The following is a 27,517-nucleotide window of genomic DNA, read 5'->3' as shown; positions in this document are numbered from 1 at the left end:
CATTGCCCAATTTTATTTTCTAAATGGCGTTTAGCAGACTGAAGATGCTCAATAAACATTATATATCCATGGAACCATCTCTGGAAAAGAAATCTTGGCTATGTGACTACATACCCAGTGCAATAAACAATAACTGTTTTAACCCATTCACCAGGGGGGTAATTCATGTGGAAACCTAAAATTAAAAATAAGTGAAAACAGCTGGCTCATGATGATTTTGTCAAGAAAACTTCAAATATACAAAACCCAGATGGCTGGCATAGAACAGCACAGAAGATACCACTGAGTAAATATCAAATGAATAATCCTGGCCATTGAGAATTTCTGTTCACTTTCACTCCATAAAGGTTATTTCAAAGTGGATTTCTTTATTCATCATGAAGAATTATGCATGGAAACTGACAAAAGATTAATCTCCAATATTTACAAGCAGCTCATGCAGCTTAATATCAAAAAAAACAAAGAACCCAATCCAAAAATGGGCAGAAGACCTAAACAGACATTTCTCCAAAGAAGATATACAGATTGCCAACAAACACATGAAAGAATGCTCAACATCACTAATCACTAGAGAAATGCAAATCAAAACTACAATGAGGTATCACCTCACACCAGTCAGAATGGCCATCGTCAAAAAATCTACAAACAGTAAATGCTGGAGAGGGTGTGGAGAAAAGGGAACCCTCTTGCACTGTTGGTGGGAATGTAAATTGATACAGCCACTATGGAGAACAGTATGGAGGTTCCTTAAAAAACTAAAAATAGAACTTCAATATGACCCAGCAATCCCACTACTGGGCATATACCCTGAGAAAACCAGAGTTCAAAAACAGTCATGTACCACAATGTTCACTGCAGCTCTATTTACAATAGCCAGGACATGGAAGCAACCTAAGTGTCCATCGACAGACTAATGGATAAAGAAGATGTGGCATATATACACAATGGAATATTACTCAGCCATAAAAAGAAACGAAATTGAGTTATTTGTAGTGAGGTGGATGGACCTAGAGTCTGTCATACAGAGTGAAGTAAGTCAGAAAGAGAAAAACAAATACCGTATGTTAATACATATATACGGAATCTAAAAAAAAAAAAAAAAAGTTATGCAGAACCTAGGGACAGGACAGGAATAAAAACGCAGACATAGAGAATGGACTTGAGGACACGGGGAGGGGGAAGGGTAAGCTGGGATGACGTGAGAGAGTGGCATGGACTTATATGCACTACTAAATGTAAAATAGATAGCTAGTGGGAAGCAGCTGCATAGCACAGGGAGATCAGCTCAGTGCTTTGTGACCACCTAGAGGGGTGGGATAGGGAGGGTGGGAGGGAGAGAGATGCAAGAGGGAGGAGATATGGGGATATATGTATACGTATAGCTGATACACTTTGTTATAAAGCAGAAACTAACACACCATTGTAAAGCAATTATACTCCAATAAAGATGTTAAAAAATTTTTTCAAAAGACGAATTATGCATGGAAAACTTGAACGAAATGTCTGGAAAGTAAGTTGGATTGTGATTTGAAAATTCTAGTAACAAATGATACTCTGACTTTAATTACTGAATTCAATTACTTCACAGACTGGAAACTCACTTCAAGACCTGTGAAAAATGCCCCTTTTAAAAAATGTATTAGAGGGAATTCCCTGGCGGTCCAGTGCTTACAGGGGGCACAGGTTCTATCCCCGGTCGGGGAACTAAAATCCCGCAAGCCACACGGTGTGGACAAAAAAAAAAAAAAAGATATTAGAAATTAATAACAGAAGGAATTTTAGAAAGTTCACAATATGTGGAAATTAAACAATATATTCTTAACTAATGGGAGAAATCACAAGGGAAATCAGAAAATACCTTGAGATGAATGAAAACACACAACATACAAAAACTTATAGGATGCAGCTAACACAGTGCTTAGGAAGAAATTAATAGCTGTGAATATCTATATTACAAAGAAAGATCTCAAATCAGTAACATAACCTTCCAATTTAAGAAATTAGAAAAAGACTAAACCCAAAGCAAGCAGAGGGAAGGAAATAAAGACTAGAGCAGAAATAAATAAAATAGAGAAGCAAAAAACAATAAAGAGAATAAACAAAAACCAAAAGTTTGTTCTTTGAAAATATCAACAAAATTGACAAGACAGCTGGACTGACCAAGAAAATAGAGAAGACTCAAATTACTAAAATCAGGAATGAAAGAGGTGCTATTACAACTTTACAGAAATAAAAAGAATTATAAGGGAATACTATCAACATGCCAACAAATTAGATAAGCAATATGAATTCCTAGAAACACCCAAACTACCAAAACTGAATCAAGAAGAAATAGAAAATCTGAATAGAACTATAACAAGAGATTGAACCAGTAATCAAAACCTTCCCACAAAGAAAAGCCCAGGCCAGGCAACTTCCCTAGTGAATCCTACCAAATGTTTAAAGAAGAATTAGCACTAATCCTTCACAAACTTTTCCAAAAAATAGCCGATGGACTTCCATCTCATTTTATAAGGCCAGTATTACCCTGATACCAAAACCAAAGACATCACAAGAAAACTGAAAACAAACATTTCTATGAATATAGTCACAAAAATCCTCAACAAAACACTAGCAAAGTGAATCCAGCAACATATAAAAACGATTAAACACCATGACCAAGTAGAATTTATCTCAGGAATGTAAGATTGGTTTAACATATGAAAATCATATTAATAAAGGACAAAAACCATATGATCATCTCAGCATACAAAGAAAAAGCATTTGACAAAATCCAACATCCTTTCATGATAAAAACATTCTACGACTAGGAATAAAAAGGAAGTTCTGCAACCTGATAACAGAATCACATAAAATCCACAGCCTACACGATATTTAATGGTGACTAATATTAGGAACAAGACAAGATGTCTGCTCTTACTACTTCTATTGAACACTGTATTAGAGGTTCTAGCCAAGGCAATTAGATAAAAAAAAAGAGAAATAAACGGAACGTGGATTGAAAAGGAAGATGTAAAAGTATTTCTATTAGCCCATGACATGATTTTGTACATAAAAGTTTTAAGAAACCTACCTACCAATTAGAACTAATAAATGAGTTAAGTAAATTTGCAGGATACAAGGTCAATATACAAAAATCTATTGTGTATCTATACACTAGCAATTTTTTAAAATTAATTTATTTATCTTTGGTTGCATTGGGTCTTTGTTGCTGCGCATAGGCTTTCTCTAATTGCGGCGAGCGTGGGCTACTCTTTGTTGTGGTGCACGGGCTTCTCATTGAGGTGACTTCTCTTGTTGCAGAGCATGGGGTCTAGGCACGTGGGCTTCAGTAGTTGTGGTACGCGGGCTCTGCATTGTGGCGCCTGGGCTTAGTTGTTCCACGGCATGTGGTATCTTCCCAGACCAGGGCTCTAACCCATGTTCCTTGCATTGACAGGCGGATTCTTAACCACTGCGCCACCAGGGAAGCCCATACACTAGCAACTCAATGAAGGAAAGAACAGTCTTTTTAAAAAATGGTGTTGGGATGATTAGATGTCCACATGGAAAGGAATAAAGTTGGACCATTACCTCATACTATATACAAAAATTAACTCAAAATGGATCATAGACCTAAATGTAAGAGTTAAGACTATAAAGCTCTTAGAAGTACTACAGGAGTAAGTCTCTGTAACTTTGCATTAGGTGGGTTTCTCAGATATGGCACCAAAAGTACAAGTAACAAAAGAAAAAATATGTAATTAGACCTTAACAAAATTTTTAAACTTTTGTGATTCAAAGGATACAATCAAGAAAATGAAAAGACAACTCACAATATGAGAAAACATATATAAAGATTATAATCTGATAAGGGACTTGTGTCTAAAGTATGTAAAGAACTCTTACAACTCAGCAATAAAAGGACAAATAATTTTTAAATGGGCAAAGGAGCTGAATAGACATTTCTCCAAAGAAGATATACAACTGGCCAATAAGCACATGAAAATATGCTCAACATCAAAGGCCATCACAGAATTGCAAATCAAAACCATAATGGGAAACCATTTCACCCACTTGTATGGCTATAATTAAAAAAAAAAAAGATAGGCAATAACAGGCATTGGCAAGGATATGAAAAAACTGGAACCATGTTACATTGCTGGTGGAAACGTAAAATGGTCAGTTGCTTTGGAAAACAGTGTGGAAGTTCCTCACAAAGTTAAACATAGAGTTACCATATAACCCAGCAATTCCACTACTAGGTATATATACCCAAGATAAATGAAAACATGTCCACACAAAAATTTGTACACAAATGTTAATAGCAGCATTATTCATAATGGCGAAAAAGTGGAACCAGCCCAGATGCCTATCAACTGAAGAATGGAGAAACAAAACGTGGTATTGTCCATACAACTGAATATAATTTGGTCTAAGAAACAAATAGAGTACTGACACATGCTACAACAAATATAAACCTTGAAAACACTGTTAAATGAATGAGGCCAGACACAAAGACCACATATTATATGATTCCACCCCTATGTAACGTCCAGAATAGGCAAACCCAGAGAGAGTAAATAGATTAGTGGTTGCCAGGAGCTAAGAGGAGGGAGGAATGGGGAGTGACTGCTAATGTGAATGGGGTTTCTCTTTGGGGTAATGAAAATGTTCTGAAATTAGATAGTGGTAATGGTTGCACCACTTTGTGAATATACTAAAAAGCCATTGAATTGTGAACTTTAAAAACGTGAATTTTATGGTATATCAATTATATCTAATAAAATTATTATTATCATTTTTAAAAATTTATTTATTTTAGGCTGCACTGGATCTTCGTTGCTGCATGCAGGCTTTCTCTAGTTGCGGCAAGTGGGGGCTACTCTTCGTTGCGGTGCACGGGCTTCTCATTGCAGTGGCTTCTCTTGTTGTGGAGCCCCGGCTACAGATGCGCGGGCTTCAGTAGTTGCAGCATGCGGGCTCAGTACTTGTGGCTTGTGGGTTCTAGAGCGCAGGCTCAGTAGTTGTGGTGCACAGGCTTAGTTGCTCCACGGCATGTGGGATCTTCCCGGACCAGGGCTCAAACCCATGTCCCCTGCATTGGCAGGCAGATTCTTAACCACTGCGCCACCAGGAAAGCCCTTAAATTATCATTTAAAAAGAATGGATGTATGTCCTATAGATCTTGTTGGAGGAAATTTGCATTTAAATGGATATTTCTTTTTTTTACCCAAATTAAAATTGACTGTTGTCTGTTTGAAATGACCAATAACTTATCCTTTAAAATGACATTACAGTTAAATTATACATATATTTGACGCATTGATCGTTGTCTAAATTAATATCTCTTATCTATAAGTAGCAGTTTATTTTAAAGTTGAAAATATTTTGAAGTGAAAAATTTCTGAGATGCTAGTATCCATACATAGCCCTTAATATGCTAAAATTTAGTAAATGTGTGAGAAAGGGCTTAGCATTTTCTTAGGTTATTTTTTAAAACAAACAATTTCTAATGTTTGAACATTTCCTTAGCATCTAGTGCTTTTCAAGATTCTTTACTTTTTCTTTAGTGATATCAGGGCCAAGCAAAATAGAAGTCAAAGAGTAAATGAATTTCTGGCAATTCTATGTTTAATCAGTATTCAACTCATGGTGGAGCAATTAAGCAAGACTTCCCATGTTCAGTAATTTCCATATCTTGGTTTTTCCAGAATGAATTTTCAAAACAGTGTTTCCGGGCTTTCTGAATGTGAATGTTAATATACAGAAGTTTCTTGGCCTAGGTAAGAAAAATATGAATTTTTTACTTTTTCTCCCTCTTCCTCCACATAGTCTATGTACTGGATAGATTACTCAGGAGTCCAATTTCATTTGCTATTTTTAAGCTAAGTACACTGGATTTTTTTTACAATAAATGCCTATATCAAAAAGGCCAAGCTTATATGGTCATTGAAGTTAATTGTTTGTGTTATATCGTTATGTACATTATTAGTTTGCAATAAATGACACAAGGGACTATGTCAAATTCATAATAAAAGTAAACAGCTATGGTGGGGCTTGATCTTCTGAAGTTGGGTTATATTATAGCTAGGGTTGCCAGATTTAGCAAACAAAAATACATGATGCCCAATTAAATTTGAATTTCAGATAAACAATGAATAATAATTTCAGTATATCTCAAATACTACATGGGACATATTTATGCTAAAAAATTATTCATTGTTTATCTGAAATTCATACAGAACTGGGCATCCTGCATTTTATCTGGCAACTCTAATTACATGAATAAGAGAGATTTTCTGCACTCTCCTTACAAAAAGCTGCCCAGACTAGCAGTAGGATATAAACAGACTGAGAGGTCCCTACATTTCTGTCCTGGCTGGTCACTGAACAGTTAAGGAAGTATCCAGCAAAGTCCTAGAATTGGGCTGACTTGTGATCGGATCCTGGTCTATTTTTAGGCTGAGATAAATGGGACAGTTATTCCAGGGATTGGGGAAAAGCGAGTCATATTTAAAATTGTGGAGAAGTATGTGCTTGAGAGGGGAGGGGAGGGTGTCATATATTGTCACAGTAAAGGCCACTTCAACCACATCATTACTGTGCACATCCACCCCACCCCAGGCAAAACAAAGTAGGTATAAATGATGTCCTATTAATTGGAAGGAGCCAGAGGGCTCCCTGTTTTTGAATGTGTGGATTGAGTACGTCAAGCAAACGAACAGTGAGATGGGAAACTGGCTTTGAAATCATCTTCACTGGAATGAAGCTCAGTTACTTCAAACCCAATGCATCTGACACTGATGCATTACCTTCCCCTCCTCATTCTTCCCCTTTCCCTGACTTCATTCATGTATTCAACAAATATTTGAGTGGCTACTCAGTTCCAGCATGTGCTAGCTCTGGCCATATACCCATGAGCAGAATAGGCATGGTCCCTGCTCTCAGAGAACTTATAGGGGGAACATGCTGATATAATCACGAAAATACATGTTTAATTACACATTAAGACATTGCTATGAAGAAAAGATGTTGGTTGCTATGAAGAAAAGGTGTTGGTTATAATCAAGATGGTATACCACTACTGATCTTTCGGTGCTATTATAATGAAGAAACACTATGAAGCATCCTAAGAATTAAACTTTTTAAAAGAAAGTATTACACATTTTCCTGTTTAGGGAAATAATATTCCATTAATATTCCAAGGCACTTAACACCTGTCTCCTCACTGGGGTCACCGCGGAGGCTCCCAGACGACTGTAGTGCAGCTACTTCTGGCCTGGAACGCAGCTGCTAGTTAACAGCTGTACAGCCTCAGAGCTCCACACTCAAGGCCTTGAAGAGGGGCTCACCGCGCCCAATTAAATAACATATATTTCTATTTTCGAATAATGCATCTTGTGTCTTGCGGATGTACCTGGAACTAATGAACAGAGGTACTTTCTGCTTACCTGAGCTTTCTCAACTCGGTTTTGGCAATTTTCTTTTCAGTTAAAAATTCCTCCCCCACACACACACTTTTTTCCCCATATACCACTTCATCATCTAACCGATGGAACCCAGTTTAGCCTTTTTCACTGAATGGCTGGAAGAAGGGAAAATCAGGAAACTGGATGGGGCGGGGGTAGTGTCAAAACTTTCTTTGGGGGGCCCCAAGCAACCTTACCCCGAGTGTCCAGTCCTAACTCCTGGTTCCTTTCCCTTGGACAGGGCTCGGGCGGCCCAAGGATGAGGCGAACTGAGGTAGAACAACCGGAGCCTCTGCCCGCAGTCCTCCCTCCACCTCTTTGCCACCTCGGGCTGCATTTTCCGGACCGGAAAAAAAAGAGCCGGGAGCACACTCGCCGCGGCGATGGACCGCCGGCCTCTGTGGGAGGAAGGCGAGTCCGCAGCCCCGCGGCCACTTTGATCGTTGCGCGCCTCCAACTTCACAGAGTGCACCGCTCAGGAGGTGCAGCCCGGCCTCCGCCCAGAGCGACCCCGGTCCTCGCGCGGGGAGGAGCTGCGGCGGGAAAGCCGAGCCGCCGCCCGCGGTCTAGAGGCCGCCCGCCCGAGTTTTTCCGGCCCTCAGCCCGCGGCGGGGGAGGAGCCGCCGCCACTCGCGTTCCCTGGCCCCCGTCGCCGCCGGCGGAAGGGCCGCGCGCTTCGCGGAAGCGCGGCCGCAGCTGAGGATCAGCTGCTGGAGGAGGCGGAGAAGGAGAAGGAGGAGCCTAGCGGAGGGGGAAGGGGAGGGAGGGGACCGTCAGGAAGCCGCGAACGCCACCGAGTGTCTGCACACCTCGCTCCGTCTGCTATGGCTGGTTAAAGAACCATCCGGATCGCAGCGCGGGGGGAGGGTCGGGTGGGGGGAGAGCGCCGGCCGCGCGTGAGGCCGAGGGAGGGGCGGCGGCGCGAGCGGCGGCGGCGGCGGTTCCAGCATGAAGAGGAGAGCTGGCCTGGGGGACAGCATGAGGTCAGTGGTGGGCTTCTTGTCCCAGCGGGGCTTGCATGGGGACCCCCTGCTCACTCAGGACTTTCAGAGGAGACGCCTGCGAGGCTGCAGAAACCTCTACAAGAAGGACCTCCTGGGCCACTTCGGCTGTGTCAATGCCATTGAATTCTCCAACAATGGAGGCCAGTGGCTGGTCTCAGGTAAATCAACCCCCTTCCCCTCCCCGCGCCTCCCGGCCCCCTTCCAACCTCCCCTTTCCATTTTCCCTCGCCACCCTCCTCCTGCCCTCCGTCCCCACCCCCTCCCTCCTCAACCCCCCCTTCGGCGGTGGGAAGGTGGGTGTCAAATTAAAACCCTGGCGGGGGAGGGAGGGAGAGAGGGGTAGGAGAGGATGTCTTCTATAAAAAAGACCTAAAATGGTTGACAGGTCCTTAATTCGCTTTATCCCAAGTGTAAAGTGATCTCTCCTGATGACTGCGGTGGAAGTGTGGGTCGGGGAGGGGGGCGAGGTTACCGCTTGACAAAGTTTGATGGGAAACTCTTCCTCCGCGTACTTTAAAAGGTGCTGGGGGCATTTGAGCGATTTGGTGGGGGAGGAGGCCGAGGCACGCCGGATGCCGGGGGCGGCGCGGGGGGAGCTCGAGCCCCTGTCTCCGTCGTCCCGGGAAGGGGCTTTGGGTCCGGGGGCCGGGCTGTGACAGGGCCGGCCGCCGGAGGGGTCGGGGCTGCGACTCCGAGTGAACGGAGGGGAGGTGACGAGCGGGTCCCCTTGGGCCGCCCCCTCGTCGCCCTCGGGCCCAGCGCCATCTCCTCGGGTCCTGGAGTGGCCTCTTCCGTATCTTGTTTTTCTTATGGCTTTGGGAGTGCCGAGGGCTCTGGAGGCCAAGGGGCACCGGCCTGAACTTGAATGCGCAACTTGCGAGGCAGGGGGTGGGGGGGTGGACGACCCCGGGAGACTTGTTGGCTGGAGCCCCGAGCCCGCACCCCCTTTCCCCGCGCCTGCCGTTGCAGGTGGTCTCCGCGCCTCCTCCTCCCGCCCAGCTGGGCTTGGTTGCCCCCCGGCTCCCCCTCCGGTGTTGGGTAAGTGGCGAAATCGAGGCCGGCGCTCTGGCCGGGCGGTGTAGGCCTCGCTCTCCCGGGGCTCCTAGCGACAGGCAGCTGAATCGATAGCCTATTGCTCCCGGGGAGGCCGGGGCCGGGCGGGTGGCGGCGATAGCTGCTCCGGGGGAGGTGCTCCTGCCGCCCGTGGGGGCGCTCGCCGCCGCCGCCCTCATCACGGGGGTCGCGGGCCCACGGCTGGCGAGAGGGGATGGGTTACGCTGGGGGCGGCTCCCCGAAACCCGGTTCAGGGGAGGAGGGCGAAGACGGCTGATCTGGCGTTCCCGCTCGCCTTCTGCCCTCCCAACCCCGTCCCTTTTCCTATATCGAGAGGGAGGAAGGGGGAGCCCAGCGCTGGACGTGGCGCTTCGCTTCACCCAGGCCGGTCCCCGAATGATTTTCTAATTTACGTCAGTGGGCAGCTCGCCAGAAACTTCTGGGATCATGGCAAAGCATCCGTCTTCTTCGCGAGTAACATTCGGAAGTGACACGGGGCGTGCAGTCCAGTTTGGGGGTAACAGAGATAAGACTTGTGATCATTTCATGATAAACCTTCTGGGGTTTCTCCAGAACTGACTTGACTTTTCCACTTCAGATCGTTTTCTCTTTGACTAGGTAGATTTTGGTCCTAGATCATCTCCTGAAGAAATCTAATATTCCACTTCGAGACATACCCCAAACAAAAGCTTCCTTCCCCCACAGGGCCAAAAATTCCAGGGGCAAAGATGGGGGAAGAGCTCTTTACAGAGCTCCCAGTTTTTTCCCCTGCTGCTACTTCTGTATTCATCATACTCCTGTCTACTTCCCAGACTGATGTATTCCAACAGACATGTTCCCAGACACAAGTAAATGCACCCTACAGGGTGAGGGAATTTAGGGGGTGCTATTACAGACTGAGCTAATCGTGTTGATTAAATCATAAATGTAGTCATACATTGCTCAATTTAACAGCCTTTTTATTTATTTATTTTAAACATCTTTATTGGAGTTTAATTGCTTTACAATGGTGTGTTAGTTTCTGCTTTATAACAAAGTGAATCAACTATACATATACATATATCCCCATATCTCCTCCCTCTTGCATCTCCCTCCCACCCTCCCTATCCCACCTCTCTAGGTGGTCACAAAGCACCGAGCTGATCTCCTTGTGCTATGCTGATCTCTCTGTGCTATTGGGCTGCTTCCCACTAGCTATTTTACATTTGGTAGTGTATATATGTCCGTGCCACTCTTTCACTTTGCCCCAGCTTACCCTTCCCCCTCCCTGTGTCCTCAAATCTGTTCTCTATGTCTGCGACGCTTTTTAAAAATAACAGATTTATTAAGATGTAATTCACATGCCATACATTTCATCCATTTAAAGTTCATTAACACTTTTTAAATATATATGTTTATTTATTTGGGCTGCGCCGAGCCCCAGTTGCCACCTCTAGTTCCCCGACCAGGGATGAACCCGGCCCCCTGCATTGGGATGGTGGAGTCTTACCCACTGGACCACCAGGGAAGTCCCCATTAACACTTTTTTAAAGATGCTAAAAAGTTGCCTCCATTTTCTACCAGTTAATCCTTGTGTAGTACCTTCCCCCATGAACCCAATTTTCTCTAGACTTGACCAGTTCATTTCCTTTATCTTAATTTTAGTCTGTAGAGGAGCAGGGTCCTTTCCACAGGCAGGCTCTGGTAAACCTTCTGGTTCTAGGCATTCATTTCCTCTTTTCTAGGCCTGAGTTGCCCATCTCCATCAGTACTTCCTGGGTTCCAACTTTCTTTGCCCCTTACTCCTCCTCCTTCCCGGCACGCTTCCTCTAGCTTAGTTCTTCCTGTTTCCTTTTTATCTACTCATGTCCTTGTTCCTAGTCTTCCAGTAGGCTTTTTCACCTGCCCCTCCAGTTTAGCTCAGCTAGCGTTAGCTTTTCTTACTTGTTCCCTGAACGGTAGAATTAGCTTATTCACCATCTAGTATGAGTACAACTTATGCAACAGAAAGTTCCTCCTGTTCGCTTCAGATAAGGAAGCCCCCTCTGGGAGTCATAAATACACTTGTTAAAGCTAATTAAATTTTGTTCTGGGAAGTCCTTCAATAAGCTTCCCAAATTTAAAACTATTTAAGGTGTTTACATCTTATTTATCATTGTCCTTCTTCAGCAGTTAACACCTGAGGGGAGGAGCACATGGTATTTTGAGGCTAATGTTATCAATCCCTAATGTTTCACCAAAAATGTGGTGGGAGGCCAGACTCTAGGATGGTAATGAGATTACTTTTATACATTTTGTTGTAGTGCTTGTATCTTGTCTGGATTGGTTAAAGCTCTTGAAAGTGGTGATTAAAGTGATAGTTTGTTCCACAGAAAAGGAGATCAGACTTGTGGTTACCAGAGGAGGGGGCGGGGGAGTTGGGCCGGTGGCAGGGGAATTGGATGAAGGCAGTCAGAAGGTACAAACTTCCAGTTATAAGACAAACAGGTACTAGGGATGAAATGTATAATGTACAACATGATAAATATCATTAACACTGCTGTATGTTATATATGAAAGTTAAGAGAGTAAATCCTTCGAGTTCTTATCACAAGAAAATTTTTTTTCTATTTCTGTAATTTTGTATCTATATGATAGAGTGAATTCACTAAACTTATTGCGATTATCATTTCATGATGTATGTAAGCCAAATCATTACACTGTACACCTTAAACTTATACAGTGCTGTATGTCAATTATATATCAAAACTGGAAGAAAAACAGTTTTTTAAAATGATAGATTGTTCATAGTTTGCTCACTGTTTTCATTTTCTAATTGTTTGGGCAGGCGCACGTTTCTTGTAACTGATACACTATTTGGGGTTTTTTGTTTTGTTTTTGTCTTTTTTTGTTCTTTTAATTTTATTTATTTATTTAGCCGCACAGCTCGGCCTATGGGATCTTAGTTCACCGATCAGGGATTGAACCCGGGGCCATAGCAGTGAAAGTGTCGAGTCCTAACTACTGAACTGCCCGGGAATTCCCTGACACACACTATTTGATAGAATTAACTTAGACCTAGGCCAAAAATAATATTTGCATGATTCCTATGGCCTTATAAAAATGCTTTTTGTTAAGGATACATCATTGCTTTTTTGTTCTAATAGCTAGCCCCTTTTCCAGGGCACAATGAGGCCAGCAGATATTAAGAGTAAAGCAGAGAAAACCAGGAAGGAGAAAAGGTGCTCAGCTGGGAAGTGAGTGTGTGATAGCAACAAGTGGGAGGATATTTTTTTGACATTTTGAAATACAGAAGTATTTTAACCTAAAAAGTATTTTTCTTTTTTTTTTTTTTTTGCGGTACGCGGGCCTCTCACTGTTGTGGCCTCTCCCGCTGCGGAGCACAGGCTCAGTGGCCATGGCTCACGGGCCCAGCCGCTCTGCGGCATGTGGGATCTTCCCGGACCGGGGCACGAACCCATGTCCCCTGCATCGGCAGGCGGACTCTCAACCACTGCGCCACCAGGGAAGCCCTAAAAAGTATTTTTCTTTATTGCTGAAAGGGGCATTACTGTGATATCATGTAAGACAGTGTGGTATAGCATACACATGGTTAAAATCACTGCTGTATCATTTAATGTGTAACTTTAGTCAAGCTGCTAAGCCTCTCTTTCCTGATTTAAGCAATGGGAATACCAGCACCCACCTGAAGGGCTGTTGTGACAGCTACATTAGGCAAAGTTTAGATTGGGTACTGAACAGAGTTCCCAGCCTCTCAGAAAAAATGCTGAGTTTGTTTTCTTTCCCCTTTGTACTTATAACTTGTGGTTTCATTATTAGCTGGTACTTGTTCTTACAGTGATGGTAATGGACATGTGCAAATGGGGCAGACAGGATAGTTTTGTGATTTTTTTGATGTGGAATGAGGAGGCACAATATGGTGGGGAAAGAGCCTGGGATTTGGTGTCACGTGGTATGTTGGAGGCTCTACCAGTCACAGATTGTACGAATTTAGGCAAGTTCCTTCATTCCTCATCAGTAAATGGGATTAACAAATTGCCCTCACTACCTAACAATGAGGTCTGTTCAATGAAATGTCATATGTGAAGGTACTTTGTGAACTATATGGGTTTGAGTGAACATTATTCTATAAAGGACAGCTTATGCCTGATGCAGTCTTATCTTAGAATATTTATGGGTGTTAGTTCTTTGAGAAATAAGGAACAACATTAAGTGCTACTTACAAGAGATTGTAACACCATTAAGGAGGTTATGCTAGTACACATATTTAAGGGATAGCCTGGGTTTACCTTTTAAGTCTTTGGTTGCATCTGATTCTTTCTTTAAATTGCCTCCATTGTCTCCTCTTAGGTTTCTCCTTTTCCCCAGAATGGAAATATGTTTGCTTAAAAGTCTTTTTATTTTCTCTTGGGGAAGGAGATGAACATCTTCTTGCATTCTGACTGCTAGACCAATCAGAATGTAGCTCTGGGGGAATTCCCTGGCGGTCCAGTGGTTAGGACTCAGTGCTTTCACTGCGGGGGTCAGGTTCAGTCCCTGGTTGGGAACTAAGATCCCACAAGCTGTGGGGCACAGTCAAAAAAAAGAGTGTAGTTCTGTATATATAACTCTCTGCTTTCTTATATCTTATAAATGGTTTTGGTAAATAGAATCTTAGCAGTAAATAAAAATATTCAGCTCTTTGGGATAAGAGTTGCTGTAATATTATTTACCCTGAATTGATGTTTAAGGCATTGGAACTTGTAGCACTAGCAGATTAATAGCCCATAGTGTGAAGTTTTGAGTTACAGTGAGAGATTATGATTTCTTTTTTAATGCTTATGACTAAATGTAGAAAAAGCACCCTCAGAAGCTTTTCAGATAGCATCAGCAACTATACTGTTTCAGAGTGTTAATTAAGTAGGAGTTGTGAATGGGGAGAGGCATTAAATTACTTGGGCATAATATTTATAATTGGACTCACTATTTAGTCCTATTTCTATTTCATATGGGTCTCCCATATTCTTATGGGATATAAGTATCCACAGTTATATAGAGAGATTAAGAGTCATATAATAAGGACAGTGATGCATCTCACAGGGTTGTGGTGAGGATTGAATGAAATAACACCTGTAAAGTTTTTAGCACAAGGGCCTAGACCATACTGTTGCTCTGGTTGCTACTGCTGCTGCAACTGTTACTACTGTAACAGTAGTAACACGGAGGCCCGCGTACCACAAAAAAAAAAAAAAAAAAGCTTTTGTAGTACGTACGTTTTTGGTTTTTTTTTTTTGCGGTACGCGGGCCTCTCACTGTTGTGGCCTCTCCCATTGCGGAGCACAGGCTCCGGATGCCCAGGCTCAGCGGCCATGGCTCACGGGCCCAGCCGCTCCGCGGCATGTGGGATCTTCCCGGACCGGGGCACGAACCCGTGTCCCCTGCATCGGCAGGCGGACTCTCAACCACTGCGCCACCAGGGAGACCCCAGCAGGTTCTTATGTTATCCATTTTATACATATTAGTGTATATATGTCAATCCCAATCTCCCAATTCATCACACCACCAACCCCCACCCCTGCCACTTTCCCCCCTTGGTGTCCATACGTTTGTTCTCTACATCTGTGACTCTATTTCTGCCCTGCAAACCGGTTCATCTGTACCATTTTTCTAGGTTCCACATATATGAGTTAATATACGATATTTGTTTTTCGCTCTCTGACTTACTTCACTCTGCATGACAGACTCTAGATCTACCCACATCTCAACAAATGACCCAATTTCGTTTCATTTTATGGCTAAGTAATATTCCATTGTATATATGTACCACAGCTTCTTTATCCATTCATCTGTTAATGGACACTTAGGTTGCTTTCATGACCTGGCTATTGTAAATAGTGCTGCAGTGAACATTGGGGTGCATGTGTCTTTTTGAATTATGGTTTTTTCTGGGTATATACCCAGTAATGGGATTGCTGGGTTGTATGGTAGTTCTCTTTTTAGTTTTTTTAAGGAACCTCCATACTGTTCTCCATAGTGGCTGTATCAGTTTACATTCCCACCAACAGTGCAAGAGGGTTCCCTTTCTCCAAACCCTCTCCAGCATTTGTTGTTTGTAGATTTTCTGATGATGCCCCTTCTAACTGGTGTGAGGTGATACCTCATTGTACTTTTGATTTGCATTTCTCTAATAATCAGTAATGTTGAGCAGTTTTTCATGTGCTTCTTGGCCATCTGTATGTCTTCTTTGGAGAAATGTCTATTTAGGTTTTCTGCCCATTTTTCGATTGGGTTGTTTGTTTTTTTAATGTTGAGCTGCATGAGCTGTTTATATATTTTGGAGATTAATCCTTTGTCTGCTGATTCATTTGCAAATATTTTCTCCCATTCTGAGGGTTGTCTTTTTGTCTTGTTTGTAGTTTCCTTTGCTTTGCAAAAGCTTTTAAGTTTCATTAGGTCCCATTTGTTTGTTTTTATTTCCGTTACTCTAGGAGGTGGATCAAAAAAGATCTTGCTGTGATTTATGTCAAAAAGTGTTCTTCCTATGTTTTTCTCTAAGAGTTTTATAGTGTCCAGTCTTACATTTAGGTCTCTAATCCATTTTGACTTTATTTTTATGTATGGTGTTATGGAGTGTTCTAATTTCATTCTTTTACATGTAGCTGTCCAGTTTTCCCAGCACCACTTATTGAAGAGACTGTCTTTTCTCCATTGTATGTCCTTGCCTCCTTTGTCATAGATTCGTTGACCATAGGTGTGTGGGTTTATCTCTGGGCTTTCTATCCTGTTCCATTGACCTATATTTCTGCTTTTGTGCCAGTGCCATACTGTCTTGATTACTGTAGCTTTGTAGTATAGTCTGAAGTCAGGGAGTCCGATTCCTCCAGCTCCGTTTTTTTCCCTCAAGACTGCTTTGGCTATTTGGGGTCTTTTGTGTCTCCATACAAATTTTAAGATTTTTTTGTTCTAGTTCTGTAAAAAATGCCATTGGTAATTTGATACGGATTGCATTGAATCTGTAGATTGCTTTGGGTAGTGTAGTCATTTTCACAATTTGATTCTTCCAGGTCAAGAACATGGTATATCTCTCCATCTGTCTGTATCATCTTTAATTTCTTTCATCAGTGTCTTATACTTTTCTGAGTACAGGTCTTTTACCTCCTTAGGTACGTTTATTCCTAGGTATTTGATTCTTTTTGTTGTAATGGTGAATGGGATTGTTTCCTTAATTTCTCTTTCAGATTTTTCGTTGTTAGTTTATAGGAATGCAAGAGATTTCTGTGCACTAATTTTGTATCCTGCAACTTTACCAGATTCATTGATTAGCTCTAGTAGTTTTATGGTGGCATCTTTAGGATTCTCTGTGTGTAGTATCATGTCATCTGCAAACAGTGACAGTTTTACTTCTTCCTTTCCAATATGTATTCCTTTTATTTCTTTTTCTTCTCTGATTGCTGTGGCTAGGACTTCCAAAACTATGTTGAGTAATAATGACAAGAGTGGATATCCTTGTCTTGTTCCTGATCTTAGAGGAATTGCTTTCAGTTTTTCACCATTGAGAATGATGTTTGCTGTGGGTTTGTAGTATATGGCCTTTATTATGTTGAGGTACTTTCCCTCTGTGCCCACTTTCTGGAGAGTTTTTATCATAAATAGGTGTTGAATTCTGTCAAAAGCTTTTTCTGCATCTATTGAGGTGATCATAAGGTTTTTTTCCTTCAATTTGTTAATATGGTGTATCACTTTGGTTGATTTGCATATATTGAAGAATCCTTGCATCCCTGGGATAAATCCCACTTGATCATGGTGTTGTTGGATTCTGTTTGCTGAGGATTTTTGCGTCTATATTCATCAGTGATATTGCTCTGTAATTATCTTTTTTTGTAGTATCTTTGTCTGGTTTTGGTATCAGGGTGATGGTGGCCTCATAGGATGAGTTTGGGAGTGTTCCTTCCTCTGCAATTTTTGGAATAGTTTGAGAAGGATGGGTGTTAGCTCTTCTCTGAATGTTTGATAGAATTCATCTGTGAAGCCATCTGGTCCTGGACTTTTGTTTGTTGGAAGATTTTAAATCACAGTTTCAATTTCATTACTTGTGATTGGTCTGTTCATGTTTTGTATTCCTTCCTGGTTCAGTCTTGGAAGGTTATACCTTTCTAAGAATTTGTCCATTTCTTCCAGATTGTCCATTTTATTGGCATCGAGTTGCTTGTAGTAGTCTCTTAGGATGCTTTGTATTTCTGCGGTGTCGTAACTTCTCCTATTTCATTTCTAATTTTATTGATTTGAGTCCTCTCCCTGTTTTCCTTGATGAGTCTGGCTAATGGTTTATCAATTTTATCTTCTCAGACAACCAGCTTTCAGTTTTATTGATCTTTGCCATTTTCTTTCTTTCTTTTTTTTGCGGTATGCGTGCCGCTCACTGTTGTGGCCTCTCCCGTTGCGGAGCACAGGCTCCGGACGCGCAGGCTCAGCGGCCATGGCTCACGGGCCCAGCCGCTCCACGGCATGCGGGATCTTCCTGGACCGGGGCACGAACCCGTGTCCCCTGCATCGGCAGGTGGACTCTCAACCACTGCGCCACCAGGAAAGCCCCTGCCATTTTCTTTGTTTCTATTTCATTTATTTCTGGTCTGATCTTTATGATTTCGTTCCTTCTGCTAACTTTGGGTTTGTTTGTTCTTTGTCTAGTTCCTTTAGGTGTAAGGTTAGATTGTTTATTTTAGATTTTTCTTGTTTCTTGAGGTAGGCTTGTATTGATATAAACTTCCCTCTTAGAACTGCTTTTGCTGCATCCCATAGGTTTTGGATCATCGTATATTCATTGTCATTTGTCTCTAGGTGTTTCTTAATTTCCTCTTTGATTTCTTCAGTGATCTTTTGGTTATTTAGTAATGTATTGTTTAGCCTCCATGTGTTTGTGTTTTTTAACGTTATTTTTCCTGTAATTGATTTCTAATCTCATAGCGTTGTGGTCAGAAAAGATGCTTGATATGATTTCAGTTTTGTTAAATTTACTGAGGCTTGATTTGTGACCCAAGATGTGATGTATCCTTGAGAATGTTCCGTGTGCACTTGAGACGAAAGTGTAATCTGCTCTTTTTGGATGGAATGTGCTATAAATATCAATTAAATCTATCTGGTCTATTGTGTCATTTAAAGCTTGTGTTTCCCTATTAATTTTTGTTTGGATGATCTGTTCATTGGTATAAGTGAGGTGTTAAAAGTCCCCCGCTATTATTGTGTTACTGTTGATTTCCTCTTTTATAGCTGTTAGCAGTTGCCTTATGTATTGAGGTGCTCCTATGTTGGGTGCATATAGATTTATAATTGCTATATCTTCTTCTTGGATTGATCCCTTGATCATTATATAGTGTCCTTCCTTGTCTCTTTTAACATTCTTTATTTTAAAGTCTATTTTATCTGATATGAGTATTGCTACTCCAGCTTTCTTTTGATTTCCATTTGCATGGAATATCTTTTCCCATCCCTTCACTTTCTGTGTATATGTGTCCCTAGGGCTGAAGTGGGTCTCTTGTAGACAGCATATATATGGGTCTTGTTTTTGTATCCATTCAGCCAGCCTGTGTCTTTTGGTTGGAGCATTTAATCCATTCACATTTAAGGAAATTATCATTATGTATGTTCCTATGACCATTTTCTTAATTGTTATGGGTTTGTTTTTTAGGTCCTTTTCTTCTCTTGTGTTTCCCACTTAGAGAAGTTCCTTTAGCATTTGTTGTAGAGCTGGTTTGGTGGTCCTAAATTCTCTTAGCTTTTGCTTGTCTGTAAAGCTTTTGATTTCTGTCAAATCTGAATGAGATCCTTGCTGGGTAGAGTAATCTTGGTTGTAGGTTCTTCCCTTTCATCACTTTAAATATATCATGCCACTCCCTTCTAGCTTGTAGAGTTTCTGCTGAGAAATCTGCTGTTAACCTTATGGGAGTTCCCTTGTATGTTATTTGTCATTTTTCCCTTGTTGCTTTCAATAGTTTTTCTCTGTGTTTAATTTTCGTCAGTTTGATTTCTATGTGTCTCGGCATGTTTCTCTTTGGGTGTATCCTGCCTGGGACTCTCTGCACTTCCTGGACTTGTGTGGCTATTTCCTTTCCCATGTTAGGGAAGTTTTCTACTATAATCTCTTGAAATATTTTCTCAGGTCCTTTCTCTCTCTCTTCTCCTTCTGGGACCCCTATAATGCAAATGTTGTTGTGTTTAATGTTGTCCCAGAGGTCTCTTAGGCTGTCTTCATTTCTTTTCATTCTTTTTTCTTTATTCTGTTCCACAGCAGTGAATTCCACCATTCTGTCTTCCAGGTCACTTATCTATTCTTCTCCCTCAGTTATTCTGCTGTTGATTCCTTCTAGTGTAGTTTTCATTTCAGTTATTGTATTGTTCATCTCTGTTTGTTTTTTCTTTAATTCTTCTAGGTCTTTGTTAAACATTTCTTGCATCCTCTCAATCTTTGCCTCCATTCTTTTTCAGAGGACCTGGATCATCATCACCGTCATTATTCTGAATTCTTTTTCTGGAAGGTTTCCTATCTCCACTTAATTTAGTTCTTTTTCTGGGGTTTTATCTTGTTCCTTCATCTGGTACATAGCCCTCTGCCTTTTCATCTTGTCTCTCTTTCTGTGAATGTGGTTTTTGTTCCACAGCCTGCAGGATTGTAGTTCTTGCTTCTGCTCTCTGCCCTCTGGTGGATCTTGGCTGTCTTCTAAAGTCTCCTTCTTCCTTAACACTGCATGTTCTATGCTTACTTACTTCAACCACGTGACTAACTTCACACCTCCTTTACTCTAATTAAGAGTGGGTATACAAACTCTGGTTACCAAGTTGGTTCCTCTTCTCCATTAATCTAAGTAAAAGTACAAATAATATATATGTGTTTACTGAGCCTGTGGTTTTGAGTTTGATTTCTGCTGAAAGTATGCTGCTTGAGTATGGCTGAATTTCAGCCAACAGAAATAGGTATCTTTCCTTATAATTATACCTGGGGAGAAAATATCTATGCTTGGGACACAGATAATGTGCTTCAGAATAAAGTGCCTTTTGGAAGAAGGTTTAAACAATGTAACATGGGCGATCTGCCCAGAGAGCACTGTAAGTCATTTGGAAGCACTTTTGACACTTGGAAGCACTTTTGACAGTAAAATGAAGTATAGTGTTATTGCAGGTTAAGTTTACTTCTGTCACCAGCAGCTTCACTCTGCTTCTGTGAAAAAGGTGTTTTCTTTCCAAGCTTGCACACTGACTGGATGAACAAGGAGGGTTACTCTTCAGGTTCTGGTCTTGGATTCCACTTGCTCTTCACCTCAGTTTTTCTAGGTCAGGGATTTATGGAAAGAATTGACAACAGTAGTTCGTCACTTTAGTTGTCTGCTCTTCCCATGCCTGCATGTTTGTGCTTGCTGTGCCACCTTGCACCTCAGTCCTTGCACTTTGTAGTGTTAGACGCCTGAGATTCTATCATGTACCTCTCAGGATACAGAGTTGATATGCAATGGAGATCAGGTCTATGTGCTTTGAGTACTATTTTCCTGTTAGGGCCAGTCTTAAGGGAGTTATATTCCAGAGGGCTGGGGCATGTAGAAATCAATGAGAAAATGGCATCTGAAGTAACTGACAAGCTTATAATATATCCAAGTAGCAGAGATTATATTGGCAGCAAGGCTGATTTCCATCTTCCCTTTTGCCTCTGCTGGGGCTCCTGCGGTTGATAAAGTGAGGTAAGATTACCTTAAATGGTTGATCAAGTAACTCCTTAGGTCCCCTGCCTTTGCTGGGGTCCTTTATAACTAAGATGACCATATATCCTGGTTTACTTGGGACCATCCCAACATCCTAGTACAATTATTAGTGCTCCTTTCATTCTTGAAAAGGTCCTAGATTGGATTATAAGTCACATGGCCACCTGCTCATGATTGTCCGAGTTGTCTGGCACTCAGGTAGAACCAAAGCCCTGGTCTCTTAACTCCTCCCATTCACTGTTGAATGCCTCTGCTGGAAAAGCTTCCAAGCCCCCATTCTCCCCACGTCACGTCTTTCAACTGCCACTTTTAAGGTACTAAATTGAATCTGAGAGGCAGAGTGGTTGGTTAGTCATTTGTCTCCTCCTTGTCCTCTTATTAGAAAGAAAAACAAACAAAAAGGCTAAAACCATTTAGAAAATGCTAGATCCAGAGGCTAGTAAGTTACCCCTTCCTTTCTATGTACTTCTTCTTATAGTTCTTGTTCTACTGTTCACTTGCTGTACATTCTTTTTTCTTTCTTTTTTTCTTTTTAAGTCTTCCTGTGGGTTGATGTTTTTTGCAGAGTTGATTTTGAGGAAAGATGTTTTGACGAATGATTCTCCACTGAGTTGGAGTTTTTTTCCTAAGGTGTTTTTAACCCAAAGTGATATAATACTAAAACCATGCTAAAGGCTTAGTTTTGTGGAGTATCTATCTAGCACCATATACATTTGGAATAAAAGTTGGCCCCCTCAAGTGTATAGGTTGGCGCGGCGAAGAGTTTTCAGGGATTGTAGTTTTTCAGATATTTGGGCAGTTGGCTGTAGAATATCTTTGGTGTTGTGTAATGTCATCATTAAAGAAGTTTAAGAGATCTGGCCTAGAGTCCTGATTTCACCCTTCCGTGATCTTAGGCTGCTGATGTTCTCCCTCTGTGGAATCATACAGTTTAATTGCTGGAAAGGACTAATGATCATCTAATTGAAGCCTTTAATTTTACATATAAGGGCATAAAGGAGCAAAGAGGTAAAGTGATTAGCCCAGTAGCTCACAACTAGTAAGTAGTACAGCAAGATTAAAATCTGGGTCTTCTGACCTGGTCCCTCAGTACGGAAAATTATGAGGTTCTGCATTTATAAAGGACTTACTCAAGTAAGTGGCTTACTTCACCAGTACATTCTGTCTGCAGTTTTATTGTCTCTGAACATGGTTGTTTTGATTAAGTTGGTAGTGCCTCATTATTTTGCAGACGAGTAGTAGAGATTTTCCAGGGTGGAGGCAGACTGTCACTGTGGCTGACTCTCCAGTTTTAATTCTTAGCCTGCCTATACTTCCTTACTTTAAAAGGTTTTCCAAGAACATTACTCAGAAGAAGGAATTTTTGCAAATCCAGATACCCGTCAGAATCTTATTACACAACTTTCCTCATTCTGAATTTCCATTCAAGTCTTGTATCTAAATTCCAGTTGTATCTTTCATGTTACTCCTTAAAGCCAAGTGACTAATTGGAGTCTCTGAGGATTGTTGTTTCTTTCTTTTTAGGTGTCTTAACCATGTTTGATGGCCTAGTTACAGATACCTTATCGCTTGCTGCCGTAGGTGGCTGAAGCATGTTTTGCCTTAGACATACTGGCAAGAAACAACTGAAATTGGCATGTTTGGCAACCAGGTTCAAGCAGCCCTTGATTTTAGTCTCAGAGTTGACCTCTCTGTTTATACAGACCTCTCTGTGTACCTTCCTGGAAGGACTAAGCATTGGTGCCTGCTTTGGTTCAATTTTTAGAAATAGCCCAAGAAGAGAAAAGAAAGCTTTATTATGTTGTTACTGTTGCTTATGCAAGGAATTTTGCAGAAGTTATGCAGGCAATCTTCTTATTTAAAAAAAGAAAAACTTAAAAATCAGAAACTTTTCAGATTGAATGAAGAGCATCTGTGCTTTAATGAGGAGAGTGTATTGTGCAGGTTAGTTCTGTAGGGCAGAAGAAGTGAGACTGGACATGAAGACAGTCTGTGGTCTGGGAGTACCTCAAAATAAATGCATCATCCACTATCATAACTTCCCTGTAAATCCTTACTGTTGTTGAGGATCTGTTTTTAGCCCTAGCTCTATTTGAGGATCTTTTTGTTCTTTGATATTTTAGAATTCCATACTTTACCGTTGAGAATTTCCTGTTGAATCATACAAGTTATCAGAATATGGCACTTATAAGACAGACTTCCCACTTATTCATAAGTTTTTAAAATGTCATGTATTAATTATGGGAAATTTGGAAAATACATATTTAAAGAAAGAAGTATCCCACCTACTCAGGATGACCATTTTAGACACCTGGGACATATTTTATTTAGACTTTTTTGTATTTAAATGTACATATTTTAAAAATAAAATTGGAATTAGGCCATCTCTGCTGTTTTATCTTTTTTTCTTAATATTGACATTTTTTTTCATATGTCATTGAGTATTTTCAAAAGCAGAGTCTCTCAACCTCAACACTGTTGATGTTTTGGGCCGGATAGTTCTTTGTTATAGGCGGCTGTCCTGGGCATTGTAGGACATTTTGCAGCATCCCTGGCCTAAGGCTATATGTGTATGCCAGTGGCAGCTCCCCAGTTGTGACAAGCAAAAATGTCTCTAGGTATTGCTGAATGCTCCGTGGGGGGGCAATATCACCTGGTTGAGAGCCACAATTCTAAAGCAAAAATTCTCAAACTCTTTGGCTTCAGTGAAAAAGACAAATAACATTTTAGTGTTACTGTGAAAGTAGTTTTGACTTAGCAGGCCTCCTGGGGTTTGTGGAACATACTTTGAGAACTGTTCTAATGTATGATATATTATGGCAGCACTGTATCCTGTCAAGGGCCTACATCAGAATTTAACCAGTTCCCTCTCATTCTATTTATTTTTTGCTTTTATCACAATTCTTATAACTAAACCTTTGCAAAAACTTTTTTTTTTTCCTGAGAATAAAATCTTAGAAATGGGATTCTGGATCAAAGTTTTTTTATAATTTATAAAATACATTTGATATGTATTTGTCCTCTGAGATGGTTGAATTAATTTATTTATACTTGTACCACTGTATTATTAGACTGCATCATGGCTATTGTTGGGCATCATTTAATCTTTGCTATTCAGTCAATATGTGAAGATGGTATTAAAAATTTTTATTATTACTGAAGTTCTCATATAACTGGACTTGATTATTAGTGAGGCTGAATATTTTTGTCTTAAGTTTTGGCCATTTTGTAGTCTTCCTTTAGGCTGATTACAGTGTAACTGGTAAGATTGCAGCTTTCTTTGTTAAAATGGTCACATTCTCCTAATGCCTTTAGAGATTAATCCCTAGTTACTCTGTTTGTGTTTGAGTGTGTGTCAAATCACAACCTCAGGTTTAGAGTCCCCCTCTTAAGGAAATAGGTAGTAGAGGTGCCTGGTAAACTATTCTCTAAATTTCAGAAGTTTGAGCCCCACCTTTTTGACTTCTGTCACATTTAAGGGGTATCATCTGTGCTATTTAACATTTTTTTCTAAATTGACTCCTTAAAACAATATTTGAAAGGAAACTTTATATTATTATAATGTCTATGAAATCATGGGTTTAATGGTCTAGGTTTCTTTTTCCTAATACACATTAAAATACATAATTGTTAAAATCATTTCTCTACTTTCTGAAATCATCCAGTGACCTCTGCTTACTACACTTTAGGAAGAACAGGTGCTTTGGAATCAGACATCTTGGATTTGAATCTCACTTTGCCTCTAACTGATGGTGTGCTCTTGGATAGGCGAGTTTACCTCTTTGTGCCTTAGTTTCTTCATTGGCAGAAAGGGGATGTTGGAGAAGATGATCTGTTAGGTGTCTTCCGACTCTACTCTGTGATTCTGATGTGTATTCCTTTCTCTATTTCTGCTCAGGAATTTGAGACATTGTCTGGGGTTGGTGTGCTGGCTTAGGATTTAAAAACCCTAGCTCTGTTAAACCCCACTGCTACTAATCATTTAATTTTAGAGAAACTATTTTATTTCCTAGGGTTCTAGCTATCTCTTTAGGGTGTTGCTGCTACTTTAATTTCTGCTTCTCATTTAATGTCAGGTGATTCAAGCAAGGAGTCAAGGCTTCCATCATTGAGGCACACCAGTGCCTCACCCTTCACGTCCTTAAAATGGGGATAATGTTTCTGCCTTACTTGCCTAATTGGACATGTGAAAAATGAAATAATAGGTAGATGAGTAGAATCAGTTTTCAGGAAAAAGGTACTAGGTAAGAGCAGCTTATTAGCAGAAGTATCACTCCTGTGGCTACTTATATAGTGAAGAACAAACTTGTGTGATACCACCTCTCCTTATCTCTCCATACCTGCCTGCACTTGCCATTTGATTTTTTTTTTTATTTCCTGATTTAGGAAGTACCATTGGACCCCAGTTTTGTGACCTTGGGCAAATCACCCCATTTTAACTTATCCATGGGCTAATTGCAGCCTGCACTGAGGCCTGCATTCAGCCTGCAAAAATCAGGTTGCTATCTTCTCTTAAAAAATTGGAAGATCTGGCTGACTTAAGCCTGCACTCTGCTGTGGCAGTAACTGGCTGGAGCTGAGTAGTGGCTTTCCTTTAAAAAGGGTTGTGTAACCTCTAGTCTGCTATTTAATCTGGCAGGTTTCACTCATTTGCTTTGCTACCTGGCCCCTGTTGTACTTGAGAGGCTGGATTGTATTGTGGTAAGGAGCACCGTCTCTGGAGACAGATTACCTGGATTCAGATCCCAACTTCCATTCTTGGTAGCTGTGCACCTTCAGGTTATTTAGTTTTTCTGTAGTTTCATCTGTATAATAAGGATAACACTACCTGCTTCATAGGGCTGTTAAGAGGATTTGAAGAGCCACTACATGTAAAACCCTTAGGATAGTCCCTGACCCAGAGTAAATTTAGCTGATGTTAGCTATTGTTGGAGTTCAAATAGCATAATAATTAGCTAACATTTATCTAGCTTGTATTGTGTATCAGGCAGTGGGCCAAGCCCTTCACACAGATCTATCATTAATCCTAACATAACACTGTAGAATAGGGAGTTATTTTTTCAGTTTTGCAGATGAGAGGGTACAATTTAGAGTGGTTAAGTAACCTGTCTAAAGGTACATGGCTAGTAAGTGGGTAGCAACACTGACAGTTGAACCTATGTTTTTTTAAATTAATTTATTTTAAATTAATTTTTATTGGAGTATACTTGCTTTACAATGTTGTGTTAGTTTCTACTGTAGAGCAAAGCTAAGCCTGTGGTTTTGAATGCTATGCTGTGCTGCCTCACACTACATCCATCTCTAAAGTAGGTTTAATTGCAGAATTGGCATGCTTGGGTAAACAGAGATTAGTGCTCTTAATGTTTTTGTAAGTGATTTGAGGAGAGAATGCATATAAATAGCCCCAATTTATATATGACATTAGTTCCTTCAAGTAGTGGAATGCCAAACCAATGGAAATAAGCTGCAGGCAACTCTTTGGGTGGAATGAGTGAGCAGAAGAGTGGTAACTGAATTTCAGGGTAGGTAAGTATAAAACAATACATAAAGAAAAATAACAGACTGTTTGTAGAATGATGTGCTCCAAGATATTCAGTAAGAGAATCATTTTAGTCTATTATTTGAAGGTAGAAATGGCCAACACATATTTCATACCCATTAGGATAGCTATTATCAAAAAACCAAAAAATCAAAAAAAGAAAATAACAAGTGTTGATGAGACGTGGAAAATTGGAACCCTGTGCATTGCTGGTGGGAATGTAAAACGATACAGCTGCTGTGGAAAACAGTATGGCAGTTCCTCAGAAAATTAAACATAGAATGTTACCATATGATCCAGGAATTTCATTTTTGGGTGTATACCCAAAAGAATTGATAGCAGGAACTTGAACAGGTATCTGTACAGCCATGTTCATAATAGCATTACTCACAATTGCCAAAAAAGTGGGAGCACTCTAAATGTCTGTCAACAGATTAATTGATAAAATGTGGAATATACATCCAAAAGAATATTATTCAGCCTTAAAAAGGAATGAAATTCGGGACTTCCCTGGTGGTCCAGTGCTTAAGAATCTGCCTTCCAATGCAGGGGACGTGGGTTTGATCCCTGGTCAAGGAACTAAGATCCCACATGTTGCGGGGCAGCTAAGCAGCGCACTCTAGAGCCCACGCGCCACAACTAGAGAGAAGCCCACGCACCACAACAAAGATCCCGCGTGCTGCAACTAAGACCCTATGCAGCCAAACAAATTAACTTTTTTTAAAAATCCAGTCTTTTTTTTAAAAAAAGGAATGAAATTCTGGT

The 27,517-nt window shown here is 40.9% G+C and overlaps 2 protein-coding genes across 5 annotated transcripts in view; one reads left to right on the top strand and one right to left on the bottom strand.

The window, feature by feature from the left end:
* EXD2 (exonuclease 3'-5' domain containing 2) overlaps positions 1 to 7,787 on the bottom strand; it is a 92,915-nt gene extending 85,128 nt beyond the window's left edge. For both annotated transcript variants that reach the window (XM_033433226.2, XM_049706905.1), the window contains exon 1: positions 7,649 to 7,787. The gene's annotated coding sequence lies outside the window, so the exon portion shown is untranslated. The remainder of the gene's footprint in view (positions 1 to 7,648) is intronic.
* Positions 7,788 to 8,279: 492 nt separating this feature from the next.
* DCAF5 (DDB1 and CUL4 associated factor 5) overlaps positions 8,280 to 27,517 on the top strand; it is a 98,143-nt gene continuing 78,905 nt past the window's right edge. The window contains exons 1-2 of one of the 3 annotated variants that reach the window (XM_049706904.1): positions 8,280 to 8,613; positions 9,425 to 9,493. In XM_049706904.1, the coding sequence (XP_049562861.1) occupies positions 8,400 to 8,613; positions 9,425 to 9,493 (283 nt within the window). In that variant the 5' untranslated portion in view covers positions 8,280 to 8,399. The remainder of the gene's footprint in view (positions 8,614 to 9,424; positions 9,494 to 27,517) is intronic. The other 2 variants (XM_004262160.4, XM_033432997.2) reach the window with 2 other exon arrangements.

Source organism: Orcinus orca, chromosome 2 (assembly GCF_937001465.1).
Source record: "Orcinus orca chromosome 2, mOrcOrc1.1, whole genome shotgun sequence".
Lineage (NCBI taxonomy): Eukaryota > Metazoa > Chordata > Mammalia > Artiodactyla > Delphinidae > Orcinus > Orcinus orca.
The sequence above is the reverse complement of the archived record's forward strand: the minus strand, read 5'-3'. Positions and strand labels throughout refer to the sequence as shown.